The sequence below is a fragment of the Beauveria bassiana genome (genome assembly GCF_000280675.1).
Source record: "Beauveria bassiana ARSEF 2860 unplaced genomic scaffold BBA_S00011, whole genome shotgun sequence".
Classification (NCBI taxonomy): Eukaryota; Fungi; Ascomycota; class Sordariomycetes; order Hypocreales; family Cordycipitaceae; genus Beauveria; species Beauveria bassiana.
In genome coordinates this window covers 319,006-333,831 of record NW_007930846.1, presented here as the reverse complement: position 1 = coordinate 333,831, position 14,826 = coordinate 319,006, and the positions used below count along the sequence as shown (strand labels likewise).

The window sequence follows — 14,826 nt, the reverse complement described above, 5'->3', positions numbered from 1 at the left end:
TCCGAGTGGAACAAATAACATCTTACGTGTGAATTCTTGTTCATTTGGTGCGGCCTCGTGTCTAAATTAATATCACCAGAAACACCTGTTGCGGCCTCTGTTGCAGATGCGTTTGGCAAACTGGGAGAAGCCCCTCTGCAATAAAGTGCTAACTACAAGTAGCCGCCAGAGGGAGCGCCCACCAGCACCAGCAGAGAGCACCCAGCCCCAGAAGAGAGCACCCAGCCCCAGAGAGAGCGCCCAGCCCCGGCCTTTGTCGCATTCGTAAGCCCACCATTGCAGCGCCTCGCTGGGATCTCCACCTGGAAGGGGTCATTGCCGTCGTCACGAAACGCAAACTTGCACTGGACAACTCTCTTCTCTCATTGCAAGAACAAGACGCATCTACAGCCACGGCATCCCGAGCGACCTCGTCTACGATTACAATACGCATTGCTGATACCCTTTGATTCGAGTACTTGAATTTCGACGCCGCCATCATGTCTTCGCAGGAGCCCCCTTATGATCCCTATATCCCCAGCGGCCAGACCGGCACGCAGCAAGCCGGCGGTGCCGGTGGCAACGCCAGAACCCAGGCTCTGCAAGCTGTAAGTAGCTGAGTCGAGAAGGTGTCTCATTCTCTTGGCTCTACGAGCGACCGACTTTTTTTTCCCGCCTCCTATGAGCGCCTTGGAGCGTGGCGCCAACAAGCTGGTGAATGCGGCAGCAGAGGTGAAACCGTGGTCAAAGCAACCCAACTCGGCGGCCATGAAAAAGGGCATCGACACGCTCCCGACCAAGAGGCATTGCAGCGAACGAATGCGCATCTTTCTTCATGCCGTTATTCTCTATCAAAGCCGTTGGCATGCAAAAGCTAGCAACATGACCGATTGCGTTACCCTTGGCTAGGCATGGGGCTATGCGTAGTCATCGGCTTCACCACCAAACCTCTACGCCAAGCCAGTAGCGACACCCTCTGAGACCGCCAAAAGGACGGAGAAAAAAGTCGGCGCAGTGTCAACTGATGGAAAGATGCGCAATGCGATTTCGTGATCAATGCTAACCATGGCGGCAGCAAATCGACGACACGGTCGGTGTCATGCGCGACAATATCAATAAGGTTTCGCAGCGTGGTGAGCGTCTGGACGCCCTCCAGGACAAGACGGACAACCTTGCCGTTTCGGCGCAGGGCTTCCGTCGTGGAGCCAACCGCGTACGCAAGCAGATGTGGTGGAAGGACATGAAGATGCGCATGTGCATCATCATTGGTGTAATTGTTCTTCTGGCCATTATCATCATTCCCAGTAAGTTGTCCCCTTGTCATTTGCCGGCCTGCGCCGTTGCTTACATCAAAGCAGTTGCCGTTAAAACGACTGGCCACTAAGCTTGAAGAAGCTTGGAGGTAAAACGAAACGACCGGGGAAGTGCGTGCTTTTGATCTTGACGTTTTGACAATGAGCGGCGTGCTGGCACCGGGCAGTCTTAAGAAGAGACTGGCGGGGAGGAGCCGGAGCATGCTGCCCAACTGGGTACTCTTTTTCTGTTTTCGAGCATTGTGGATTTAATTGGCCACCAAGCTGAGTTGTTTGTTGGCGGCGCGGCTATGCGTCTGGACATGCTGCGAGGATGGACCAGGGCTAGTCAGAGCCGCATGTATGACTGGAGACTGGGCGTTTCCGCATTAATCGAGCTTTAAGTATTCACAACTAGGGCAAGAATGCTTTGGATTTTTTTTTTCCCCTCGCGCGGGACCATTTTATACCAGTGACTGCAGCCGTCTGCTATTGGCCTATTACGAGATATAGAGGCTGAAGAGAATGCAGCCAAGCCGGACAATGTCGGCAAGGTAGAGTCTAGAATGCAAGGTGCTTCTCCACGTGTGCTTAAAACCCAAGTCTTTTCAGCGGGACCTGAGAGGAGCAGAGGAAAAGTGCCGGACCAGGGTGAGAAAAAAGTATGTAGATTATTGGTTTATCAATCAGTACTTTGGTAGAAACCGACGCTGTGCAGAGGGGGGCGGGTCCACCATGACGGGCATGAGCTGACGAGAAAGGGCGGTTCCGCAGGCAAACCAGCTTTCTTATCTGATCTTTTTTTCCCCTGCTGTATCCGTAAACTTTTTTGACTTGTTCCTGCTCGGTGGAGAAATTGTGGAAACTAGTTCTCCCAGGCACGCACGATGTGGGCAAACGGAATAAAGGCGAAGGCTGCGCAATATAGTTGCGAGCACGCAAATTCCGAGCAACCATAGGCAGAAGTAGTCGGAAGCCGAGGAGGGTCAGGGGAGGAACGAGGGAAAATTTCTGAAGAAAAAAAAGGGGGAATGGGAGGTTGACCCTAAAGAGAGGGGGGGGGGGGTCGAAGAGGGAAAGCGAGAGAGCCCGGTTTGGTGTCGGGTGGTGAGTGAGGCATATTCGAACTGCGTGGTGAATATGAGGAGTGCCATGTTGGGGATGGTGTCGTTTATCTATTAATGCGTGAATTTTTGAGGGCTGGAGTTGGCAGTGCAGTGAAAGGGGTCTTTTGTTACAAAAGACATTGTCAATGTCGTATCCATGGTAATAGGGTGACGCGTTACGTAGGCGGCCGAATGCCGCGACAAGTAGTTGAAGTAGAAGAACATTTTGGCAAGGCGTCTAAATAGTAGCCTTGCACCGGAGCGAGGTACGGAGTACACAGGCAGTATCTAGGTACCTAGCTAAGGTAGATATCTAGGTAGTGCTGGGAATGGAGGGGACGGGAAGCCGGGTGATGGCACGAACGGCGGCTGATTTTGTGTCATGTATATTCGGTTTTTTTTATTAAAAAAAATTGATTCATCTCCATTTTCATACATGAAGTTTTGGAGCGGCATATTTTGGCAGTTTTATCAGCTGCAATAGTAAAAAAGAAGGAGGGGCTGGCTGGACGGCATGAGCCTCGGCGATCATTTTGAAATGGAGCCCATGGCCCAAGTGGCAGGTTAGGTTGTTTTGTCGTAGATTTGGCACATGACTATGAGTTGAGCGGTATTCGCTCAGATGGGCTGTTGTGTTTTGGTAAAATGCAACCGTGGCCGTGAACTTGCTGAGAGTCTTTTTTTTTTCTCAAAGGGTCCCGGCTAAGAAGGCACAGGATCGGGTGCAAGGTGGTATGCCGACTGATCCTATTTGAAGAGCTCTGTGCACCCGCCGAGATGGAACGCGCCTCGACCTGCTAAGGTACTTTGCGTGCGCCTTGGGCAAACGAGACCGATGGGCGCCAGCCAGATAGATGCCAGCCAGACAAGGGCAACTTTTGTCAAATATCAACAGGTTGGGTTGGGTTGGAAACTCTGACGCGGACAATGATAACCCTGACGCCTCACCGCCTTGGCTAGCAGGCTGGCAGGTAGGCAGGCGTAAGCGGCAGCCTTGGTTCCTGTATCCGTAGCTATTTATCATGTCAAGCATGTTTTATTAGTTCTGCAAAAACTTGCCCAATACTTGTCCTATACGTATACTACTGTACTCCGTAAATACTTTGTGTGGGTACGCACGCTTGGAGCGATTTCGGGGCCGGTTCTGCCTTTCCTCCCACGCCCCCACCCTGCCCATTCCCAATGTGACTGACTCGCACCCGCACCGCTGACAGGAACTTCAACCTAGAAAAAGAGCCCCCGATTGCTTTCTTCGACCCTTCACACGTCTGGCTTCTTCTTTCTCTGCTCGTCCAGTCATTCAATTGACCTGCTGTCTTGGGGCTACGCAAACCTACTTAGCCTCGACCTCTTCCCGCCACAATCTTCCTCTTTTCCTCTCTCTCTCTCTAGCGCTTATCAGCTCCGGTTTGTCGGCCTTATCTCTAGGTACTTGTCTCTACACCAGCTCTTCTCGATAAATACACCACACCGTTTTTTTTTCCCTCTTACGTCTGACTACGACATTCGACTCCCGCCTTTCTTCACGTCGTCCAATTCTAAATCGGGGGCTCGAAAAAAAGCATACATTGAGGGGAAACGTAGAAATACATAATCGAACATGCTTTCCGTCACCTCTGTAGCCTTGCGTGCTGGCGCCAGGCGCGCCGGTCCTCGGGCCGCTGCTGCTGCTTCGACCACGATTCGATGCCCCAACCTCACCACCTACCGCGCCCTCTCCCAGTCCCGCGCCGCCGCCGCGCCCCCTACCCGCGACCGAACCCGCGAGATTGTCGCCCAGACCGTCTCCAGCATCGGCTCCAAGCGCGAGGGCCAGCAGTACCTCAAGCTCTTCACTTCGGTCTCTTCCCAAAAGTTTGCCGTCATCAAGGTCGGCGGCGCTATCCTGACCGATTACCTCGACGAGCTCTGCCGCTCCATGCTCTTCCTGTACGAGCTCGGCCTCTACCCCGTCATTGTCCACGGCGCCGGCCCCCAGCTCAACCGGCTGCTCGAGGAGGCCGGCGTCGAGCCCCAGTTTGAAGAGGGTATTCGTGTCACCGACTCAAAGACTCTCGGCGTCGCCCGCAAGCTCTTTCTCGAGGAGAACCTCAAGCTCATTAACCGTCTCGACGAGCTCGGCGTCGCTACCCGCTCCATCTCGGGCGTCTTCATGGCCGACTACCTCGACAAGGAAAAGTGGCAGTACGTCGGCAAGATTACAAGAATCAACAAGGACGCCATCGAAAAGTCGATTGAAGCGGGCTACATCCCAGTCCTGACTTCCATGGCCGAGTCCGACGACGGCCGTCTGCTCAATGTCAATGCCGATGTCGCTGCTGCTGAGCTTGCCCGCGCTCTTGAGCCTCTCAAGGTAGTCTACCTCTCTGAGAAGGGCGGCTTGTTCGACGGTGAGGGCGATAAGATTTCCCACATCAATCTCGACGAGGAGTTTGACCAGCTCATGGCCCAGCCTTGGTGCCGCTACGGCACTCGTCTCAAAATCAAAGAGATCAAGGACCTGCTCGACACCCTCCCCCGCACCTCCAGTGTTGCCATTATTCATCCCAGCGACCTGCAAAAAGAGCTCTTTACCGACTCCGGTGCTGGAACCATGATTCGTCGCGGCGACAAGATTCAAAAAGCCAATTCCGTTTCCGAGTTTGAGGACATTGATAAAATCAAGGCCACTCTCATCCGGGACCGCGAAGGCCTCGACTCCGAAGCCACCGTCGACCGCTTTGTCGACTTTCTCAGAGAAAACCCTTTCAAGGCATACTTTGACGATGCCCTGCAGTGCCTGGCCATTGTCGTCCCCGCTGGCGAGGGCCGCACCCTGCCCACCCTGGCCACGCTCAACATTACCAAGTCGGGCTGGCTGACTAACGTCGCCGAGAACGTCTTTGCCGCCGTCAAGAAGGACCACCCGCAACTCGTCTGGACCGTCAATGAAAACGACGAGAACCTTACCTGGTTCTTTGAAAAGGCCGACGGCAGCTTTAGCCATAATGGCAGCGTACTCTTTTACTATGGCTGCGACCTCCGCTCCCCCGCCCTCTCCCCCGTCTACGATGAGTTTGTCTCCCACGGCCGCGCCATGCTCGGCGACACCAACCTCGAGTCTCGTCTACGCCGCGCCGCTCAGACAGCCAGCGACAATCTGAACCGCTCCCATGTCGCCCAGCAGGCCCGCGGCTTCTCCACCTCTCGCGTTATCGGACCCAGGACGCCCAGCATGTCGCCCATGCAGCAGCAGCGCCGTGGCTACACGACCAACACTAACCCTAATCCCCCTCTGGGCAAGAAGAACGCCACTAACTCTGTTCCGGCGCGCGTGGCCCTCATTGGTGCCCGCGGCTACACCGGCCAGGCTCTCATCGATCTCCTCAACGCCCACCCCAACATGGACCTGCGTCACGTCTCCTCCCGCGAACTGGCTGGCCAGGAGCTGCAAGGCTACGAGAAGCGTAAGATTATCTACGAGAACCTCTCCGCCGAGGACTGCAGCAAGCTGGAGAAGGAGGGCAAGATTGACTGCTGGGTCATGGCCCTCCCCAACGGTGTCTGCAAGCCCTTTGTAGACGCTATCGACGCTGCCAGCAACGGCAGATCAGCCCAAGACAAGAGCGTTATTGTCGACCTGTCGGCCGACTACCGATTTGATAACAAGTGGACGTATGGTCTGCCGGAGCTGGTGCGCCGTTCGGAGATTTCGCAGTCCAAGCGCATTGCCAACCCCGGCTGCTACGCCACGGCGGGCCAGGTTGGCATCTCGCCTATTCTGGAGCACTTGGGCGGGCAACCTACCCTTTTTGGTGTCTCTGGCTACTCGGGCGCCGGCACCAAGCCGAGTCCCAAGAACGACATTAACGAGCTCCGCGACAACTTGATGCCGTACAGCCTGACGGGCCACGTACATGAGCGCGAGATGAGCAGACAGCTGGGCAGCCCAGTGTCCTTTATCCCGCACGTTGCCTCATGGTTCCGCGGCATTCACCACACCATCAATATACCCCTCAACAAGACGATGACGTCGCGCGACATTCGACAGATTTACCAGGACCGATATGCTGGTGAGAAGCTGATCAAGGTGGTGGGCGAGGCGCCGTTGGTGCGCAGCATCATGAACAAGCACGGCGTGGAAGTCGGCGGCTTTGCCGTGGATAACACTGGCAAGCGCGTGGTTGTGTGCGCGAGCATTGACAATCTCCTCAAGGGTGCTGCCACCCAATGTTTGCGTAAGTTTTTTTTTTTTTTTTGCGTCTTCTCCGTTGCGTTGTAGAGAAAATGCAAGCTAACTCTCTGTATAGAAAACATGAACCTGGCTCTGGGCTATGCCGAGTTTGAAGGCATCCCTACCATGTAGATGACATGGGACTTAGGAATGAAAGAGAGAGAGAGAGAGAGAGAGAGAGAGAGAGAAAATATTATAGAGAAGAAGAGAACCCTGGGCGAGTTATTGCATCGCATGCTGTGGCTTGGAGCGTGGGGAGAGTATAGTAAGAGACGCGTGTTTATTTTGGGCTATTTCATTTTCACATTTCTTGCATGTTTGGGCTTTGGGGTTTATATCGTACAAGTTTAAAAAACTTGTAGACAAGAAAAATTTCAAACGAATTTCTTCATTAGACTAATCCATTGTCTGGTGTGCTTGGTGACTTGAACGTGCTCTGATGGCAACGCTACGGAATGGGTGTGGCTCATTAATATCTACGACAATTCCATCCGTCGATGGCCGCAAATGACCATCTGTGGGCTTTGAGTAAGGATAACTTTGATTGGAACCATTATAGAAATTATTTGCCTTTACATATTTAACTGACTTGCTCTTTTGTTGCCCAATCGAGGCAAAGTCACATGTTATCACACGTGACCTGTACGCCATGACGGTTTCAGCGCCCAAGCCGGGTTTCGGTTCAGGCCCTGCGGCTGGGCTTTTATTACCAAAAGGCCGGGTTGGGTAGGAGAAGTGGGAATGAAGTTTAATAAACAAGCACGAAGAGAACAGTCACCTTTATCTACTTGGCTCTAACAAAGAACTTTTGCATCTACCTGGACACATTTTCTGGACGACTGAAGCTTTTTTTTTTCTTTTGGAGGAAGAGAGGGATTTTTTCTTTTTTGGATAAACGAATTCTGGACTGAAATCTGCTGCACATTGCTATCTTTGAAAATCATGGCGAGCGAGGTAAGTACAATTCTTTTCTCTTTCTTTTAAATTCACTTTTGCCCTTGCTTTTTCGAAATCTCGACGTCCTCTGGATGACTCTTGCCTTTTTTTTTTTTTTTCTTCTTCGTCGCTTCCGCTTGCCGGTTCATTTGCGCTCGGAATGATTGCTTATCGGGCTGGACACTTGTCGAACGTAATGGACGAACCTGTTTTACCAGAGAGACATACGCTGCCCACCAGCCACAGAGGCTGACTGCCCCTCTACCAACAAAAAAAAATAGTACCCCACCACCAACCTATCGACCCGCGCTAGCGCGCAGTGCTGTGGCGCGCCGACCGGCACGCACACAAACCACCAAATACTCCCCTGCTGTGTGGCAAGAGGTGATTGAGTCACAAAAAAATCCACCACTTTTCTCAATCACCTTTGATCCGGAGCCCGAGCCCCCCCCCCTCCTCCCCACGCGCCATCCATTCGATTTACGAACGCGAAGCGACTGATTTCCGCATTCATCTTCTTTTCATTCAACCTCTTTTTCTCACACGACCTCTTAACCTCTTCTAGGAACAAGCCCCCTCTGAGCGCAAACCTCGCAAATCAGTCGCCTTTACCGACGAACAGCTCGTAGTTGACGCCGACGGATCCGTCACCATGGTCACCGCCGCCGCCGACGAGGCCCTCAAGGACCCCTCGGCTCAGTCCCATGCCTCTCGTACGCCGCCTCTCTCCGCCGCCCTGGCCACCTTTCATCATGCTGACGATGCCGCTGAAGCTCCCCCTCCTGCAAGCACCACCGATGACGCCCCCGCCCCCGCCGACGATGCCGGTCTCGACCTGTCCCTGCTGAAGAAGAAGAAAAAGAAGGCTTCGAGCAGCAAGCCCAAGGACGAAGATGGCGAGGCTGAGGGTGACGATGGCGGCCTGGACCTGTCGATGAAGAAGAAGAAGAAGAAGAAGGCCAAGGACGCTACCGGCGCCGGCGCCGAGGACGACGACTTTGCCGCCAAGCTCAAGCAACTCGAGGTCAAGGAGGACGAGGGCGGTGCTGCTGCTGCTGCCGCTGGCGGCGAGGAAGGCGGTGACGCTGCCGCTGCTGCCGCCGCCGCCGCCGCCGCGGAATCGGGCGACATGGAGGCCGGCACGGGCATCTGGGCGCACGACGAGACGCGAGGCATCAACTACCCGCTGCTGCTGAGCCGCTTCTTCACGCTCCTGCAGCAAAAGAACCCGGATCACGCCCTCTCTGGGACCAAGACGTACAAGATTCCGCCCCCGCAGTGCATGCGCGAAGGTAACCGCAAGACGGTGTTTGCCAATATTGCCGAAATTTGCCGCCGCATGAAGCGCTCCGAGGAGCATCTCACGTCGTACCTCTTTGCGGAACTGGGCACCATTGGTTCCGTGGACGGCAGTAGGCGTCTGATTATCAAGGGACGCTGGACGCCGGCGCAGCTCGAGACTGTGTTGAGAAAATACATTAGTAAGTTCCTCCTCCTCCTCCCCTTCCCCCCCTTCTTCTTTCCTGGTGCCTTTGTTGCTTGGCAACTCATTCCGAGAATGGAGACGACGCTGGCTTTTTTTTGTTTGTTTTGCATGTCGATGTCGGGGAAACGCTGACAAAGAGTCTTATAGTCGAATACGTCACCTGCAAGACGTGCAAGTCGCCCGATACAGAGCTCAACAAGGCTGAGAACCGACTCTACTTTGTCACTTGCAACAACTGCGGCTCCCGTCGCTCCGTCACCGCCATCAAGACTGGTTTCTCCGCCCAGGTCGGCAAGCGAAAGAAGATGCAGGGTTAAGCGCGTTGACCTCTGGTGTGGTTGGGCCTATCCCAGCACATGCCCCGTTTTTTTTCTTTTTCCGTGTGTGTGTGCTTTATTTCCGCAACTCTCTCAAACGCAGACACTCATTTATCAAAGATGGGGGCATTGCCCCGACAGCACTTTTTTACTACTTGTGATGATTTTTTTTCACAGGGACGGTAAAGGAAAAAAGTGGGAGCATAATGATGAAAATTGAGAATGGAAACAGAAAAAATATGGAAGAATGAACAAGGAGACATGGAATGGATTTGTTTCGGAGGAGACAAAAAAAGTATGTGCGTGGGATGGGGGGAAACATGTGGCGAGAAGTCGGCCTCGCAGCCATGTATATAACGCTGCAATGAGAAAAAAAAAGAAGATTCTTACCTATCCAAAACCCACGTCGTCCTGCAAACTCCCCATTACAGTGAGAACCACTTTTACCAACGAATAATTTACAAACAGTTCACAAGAAAGAGAAGATTGATTGTAGGTAGGTGTGGAATGTAAAAAGAACCAGCAAGCCATGTGCCTATATGTGAGATTGATATCGCTAGTTAACGTCTCTTCTTTACCCTCTTCCATGTCCTCGATTTTTTTTTTCGGGCAAAGTGGAAGAAAAGGAGATAAAAGCAGACCATGTGAGAAAAGAAAAGACATCCCACCCCTGTAAAGAAAACCGACAAACATAATATATCCAAGGTATCCAGAACCTCGATGTCATGTTTTGCGAGTGCAACAAATGAGACCATGACCATGAAGAATAAAACAACAACAAGATGCAGACAATGAATTTGCCCCTGCTCATTACCCTCCTGCGTAGGTAGTTTCCCCGCCTTTTTCCCCTTGAAAGCGAACCAAATACTATACATCATCATGATCAACTTGGAAACTGCCTGGAATGTGGCCATTCATGGGCTCGTCCACCACGACATCCTCCGCAGCGATAGGGTTCTGGTGCAGGACAGCAGCAGCAGCAGCCTCGTCCGCCTGTTGCTGTATCTCCGCCTGGGCTTGCGCCAGACACGTGCGTAGCCAATCAGCCAGACGATGCTTTTCGACATTCTGCTTAAGCGTCTTGTCCTCCCACCGCATGGCCTCGAGCTGCTTGGCGTGAAACTCGGGGCCGAGGTCCCGGAAGCGACGGTCCAAGGTTTCTGTGAAGGCGCCGAGCGCCTCCTGCGGGCTCATGGGACGAAACGGGTCGCGCTCGTCCTGGTACCGCACGCAGTCGGCGAGGACGGCGTACAGCTCCGTGTCGGCCAGTTGCGCCACCACCTCGCGGTCGTGCTTGAGCTTCGTGTCGTTCATGCGCGCCCAGTCATCGCGGATGAAGAGTCGCCGCCAGATGAGCCGCTTGGCCTCCTTGACTTCTTCGGCGTGGCAGCTGCTCTCGGCCACCTTGAGAGCCATCCAGAACGGGTGCGCAATCTCGTCTTTCCACCCGGGCTTGAGCGCGACAAGGGTGAGGAGGTCGATGAGGGTCATGGCGTCGAGGACTTCATGCTTGAGCAGCCGCTCCATGCCATCCTCAAAGACCTGCAGCAGGGCTTTTTGCCGACGGGGAATGTTGGCGCTGTGGGCCTCCATGGCAAAGTTGAGAGCCGCGGCTGCGTCCACGGCGTCGTAGGTGCTGGCAAAGATTTGATTGTAGAGCTGATCCTGAATCTTAAGCGTGATGAGCTCTCTATCTACCTTGGCCAGCTGACCTTCTTGACGCGCCTCATCAAATCTGACCTTGGAGCCGTTGGGCAGCTCCCGCTTTTCTTCGGCTTCAGCTAGCAGGGCGAGCTTGCCGAGGCTTAGCTCGACCTTCTTGTTCCAAACTTGCTGCTCCTTGGTGAGCGCTAGACTGACAAGGGTGTCCGCGGCGTGGTCAACATCCTTTTCTTGTTCAATATCGTTGATCCAAGAGATACGGGCCAGCTCTGGTTTACTGCGCAGGAACTGCGTCTTGAATCCAAGCGTCTCCAGGTCAAACTCCAAAACCGCCTCGACGCCATGCTTCTCGAGCAAGAATCCATAGAGAGGAAAAGCAAAGTCTTTGCCGTAACGGCTGAACCGATCTTCCATTTGCGTCTTCTTGGCCTCGCGGAGCGCTTTCAATGCTTTGACTTCGGCAGGTGAAAGCCCCGGTTGGGCTAGCTTTTGCTCGAGGAACTCAACATGGTCCAGCAAGATAGCAGCCAGGCCGTGCAATGAACCATGCTTCTCTGCAAGCAGAGCACCTTCTTCCCATTTTCCAGCTCGAGCAAGAAAGATGGCCTTTTCAAATCTATCAGCAGCATAGACCTCGCCAAAGGTTTTGGCGATTGTCTTGTGATCCGGGACAGTCGCGCCCCAGCGAGAATATTCGAGTACTGAGGTCAGAGTCGCGTCTGTCAGAGAGGGCAGGTCATCATAAATCTTTTTCAGGATTGCCGCGTCTGGCTTGTCGCCCCCTTTACTCTTTTCTGCAATCAGAGCTTGGTGCTTCTGATACCATGGGCCGGATAGGTCCAGAAGACGCTTCAGATTGTTTGCGAGATAGTGGCGGCCCGTCCATGGCTCTGGCATGCCTTCATAAACATCATACAGGATGCCAAGATGCAGTTTCTCCTCGCCAAGCCCGTAAAGTTCCAGATTCTCTTTTCTGAAATGCAAAGCGCCAAAGTGCGAAGCTATGTTTATTTGTATGGCTTCATGCATCATCATGGTAATTCTTGCTTCGTCAATCAAGCGATCCTGCCAAAGCGTTTTGATGACTTGATAGGCCCAAGCCACGAAACTTGACATGTTAGCCACGTCGTTGATGAACCAATGGCGAACGGCATCGACTTCACCATTGGCGGGCACCGGGTCCGATTTTTCCTTTTCGCTGATAAACTCGACAATGGATCCAATCAGGCTTTTCCTATCATCAGCTGGTCTCGCAGTTGTGAATGCCTCGTGGCGCTTCCATAGCAGAGTAGCGACGTGCATTTTCTCCGCATTGTAAAGCAGGCTCCAGCGTGTACTTCGGTCTATGTCGGCTCCAATAGACTGAATATGCCGTATTAGTCGCTCCAAAGCACTCGAACGCTCGCGGAGGTTGTCTTCCAAAGAAGCTGGTAATGCCGGCATGTAAGTTGTTGAGGAGCCCAATATCTCTTTGCTAACTTGGAGAGCAGCCGCGGATATCTCCTGCCCTGTAAATGAAGCTTCGCGTCGCCCATCAAAGACGAGCGGACTCTCCTTCTTGGAGCCGAAAAAGACGGTCTGCTCAAGCTTGCTCTTGGCCGACACCTGTGGGGCCTGCTCGCTGGCAAACTTGTCAATGTCGGTAATTATAACACGAATGAGACCAGCACCGCGAACCATGAGCAGCACGGCCGGATTTCTCGTCGTCCTTGTGCGGAAACTCCGATTGTCTTCTTGCGTGGTAGACGGCATCTCTTCAAAGCCCGATCCAACTATTTCGTGAAGGTCGTCTTCACGAAAATCGATGACATCCTCGAATGATGGGGGTAGGATGTGGTTATCTGACTGGAGTTGTGCGTCTGGCGATTCAGGCGGAATTGCGACAGAAGCCATAACAGTAGCCCTCTCAAAAACTATGAATGCAACCAAAGCAGGTCGGGGAAGGTAAAGTCGAGGGGAGGATGTTGCTTCGCCAGCAGCTCGAGGCAGAGGTGTGGAGTATGATGTTATGGGACGCGTTACACCAATTTTGCACGAGTTTGCCCTGAGAATAACTTCAACGAGCGAATAGCGCGCAACGCTTTTGCGCGTTAGCGACACAAGAAGGAGCAAGTGCTGAATAGAAGCGTCGTCTGTGGCTATGGCATCACTTAGCCTGCTCAATTCGTGATACTTGTGCTCGAGGCCTTTGGGGACAAAGGTAAAGTCAAGCGCCTCCAAGGAATCTGCTGAAAAGTCTTTTGTATATGGGTCGGCCTCGTGGAGAGCAGAGTATATGGAGTCGCGCATCTCGGCCTCGCCAATATGCTCGTTGTGGCCGCCGCGGTGGATCTTCCAGGCTTGCAGCTTGGCTTTTGCGGTAAGAGCGACAATGTTGCGTTCACCCACGCGGGCAGATCGATCGGCGCGCACCGCAGCGATTTCGCCTCGTAATGACAGGTTGGAAAAGGCATGACGGATGCTGCCAAAGATGCCGCCGCTGGAGTTGGCGAGACTTGAGCGTAAAAATTGTACAGAGATGGCGGGTCGGCCGTGGTTGTCGCGAACACTGAGATAGGCCAGACGCCCTGAGTTGAAGGTGATGATGAAGCCAGCAGACTCGGCATTGGTAATGGATATGACCTTTTCTCCGTGGGATATGCCAGATATGGTGTACTCGACTCCAGATCGGTCCTTTTTGATAAAGGCAAATGTGGCGGCGCTGGAGATTGATTCCCAAAAGACAACCTTGCCGGTGCTAGCTGTGACGACGACCAGTCCAGGTTCTGTTGAGGAAGCTGATGGAGAGACGAAGCATCCGACGGGGAGAGGGTCGCTGGATCTGCCTGGTGTCGGCAGTGTGAATGTGAATGTCTCGGGAGATTGCGATGTCGAGTTGTAGGGCCAGACCAAGGCGTTTGTCTGCGTGAGGGCCAGGGCATATCCGAAGGAAGACGAGACATCGGCATGCTGCTTCACTATGAGAGGGTATTAGCGGGATGAAAACGCGGGAAGAGGGCAAATACTGACGAGACCAGTCCGAACGGATCCTATCCGGGATGGCAGGCAGCTTGCTAACTACGTAGGCATTCGTGCTAGTCTGGTGTGACCAAGTTAGATGAGTGTTGCACGGTGAAAATTCTGTCGACTCACCAGAACAACGCTGCCATCGCCCTTTGACGCTGCTCTCTCGGCGTGTTTGGACTTTTTTGTGCGGACTTGTAATTCCTTTCGCGGGGCTCGGGTGATGTTTTCGATGCCAGCATCGTCGACGGGCTCCAGGACGCGCTTCTCGATTACCGGAGCATCGACGGCGTCGGGCTGCACGTCTGGGTTGAGAAAGGTTTGCTCCGAGAGGGGTATGCGTGCGCGCTTCGCCTTGGGCTGCGGTACGAGGCTTTCCTGGGACTTGGGACGTTGGCGGCGGCGTGAGCGGGTGGCCGTGGCTGGGCCGCCTTCGGTAGCGGCGGTGGAAAACATTTCGAGATGACGAGGAGCAGAGAGCAGCGCGCAACGGGGTGTGAAGGACGCGCACAGAATCAATGAATTGATCAACTCGGATGAAAATTAGATAAAAGCTGATGAGGGTCGATGCATTTCGGGCATGCAAGTAGGTTGGCGCAAGGGCAGAGGGGATGGGCAAGGTTGTTGATGCTAGTAGCTGAATGTGAAGTCCAAGGTATTTATTGGCGGTGGATGAAAAACAAAGTTAGAGCAACGTGAGCTGTGCTACCCAGTCGTGCCTGTACGTGCGCTGGCGCTGCGCAACCTAATCATTTGGACGGGATGGGCCATTGGCTCATCGGGCGCCAGCGCAGCGCCACAGTGGCGGTACCTACCGTTTGCCCCAGATTGC

The 14,826-nt window shown here is 53.6% G+C and overlaps 4 protein-coding genes across 4 annotated transcripts; 3 read left to right on the top strand and 1 right to left on the bottom strand.

Annotated features, from left to right (window-relative positions):
- Positions 1–479: 479 nt before the first annotated feature.
- Positions 480–2,230, top strand: BBA_04742 (synaptobrevin-like protein; the record flags this gene model as incomplete). The annotated part of the gene is made up of 4 exons (XM_008599839.1): positions 480–587; positions 1,055–1,283; positions 1,785–1,933; positions 2,150–2,230. 4 exons carry the CDS (start codon positions 480–482, stop codon positions 2,228–2,230), a joined length of 567 nt encoding a protein of 188 aa, XP_008598061.1.
- Positions 2,231–3,977: 1,747 nt separating this feature from the next.
- Positions 3,978–6,722, top strand: BBA_04741 (N-acetyl-gamma-glutamyl-phosphate reductase; the record flags this gene model as incomplete). The annotated part of the gene is made up of 2 exons (XM_008599838.1): positions 3,978–6,594; positions 6,667–6,722. 2 exons carry the CDS (start codon positions 3,978–3,980, stop codon positions 6,720–6,722), a joined length of 2,673 nt encoding a protein of 890 aa, XP_008598060.1.
- Positions 6,723–7,532: 810 nt separating this feature from the next.
- Positions 7,533–9,329, top strand: BBA_04740 (domain found in IF2B/IF5; the record flags this gene model as incomplete). Its single annotated transcript, XM_008599837.1, has 3 exons — positions 7,533–7,544; positions 8,092–9,007; positions 9,160–9,329. The coding sequence occupies 3 exons, from the start codon at positions 7,533–7,535 to the stop codon at positions 9,327–9,329; spliced, it is 1,098 nt and encodes a 365-aa protein (XP_008598059.1).
- Positions 9,330–10,196: 867 nt separating this feature from the next.
- BBA_04739 (nuclear pore complex subunit Nup133) lies at positions 10,197–14,450 on the bottom strand (the record flags this gene model as incomplete). The annotated part of the gene is made up of 3 exons (XM_008599836.1): positions 10,197–13,948; positions 14,001–14,070; positions 14,124–14,450. 3 exons carry the CDS (start codon positions 14,448–14,450, stop codon positions 10,197–10,199), a joined length of 4,149 nt encoding a protein of 1,382 aa, XP_008598058.1.
- Positions 14,451–14,826: the final 376 nt, after the last annotated feature.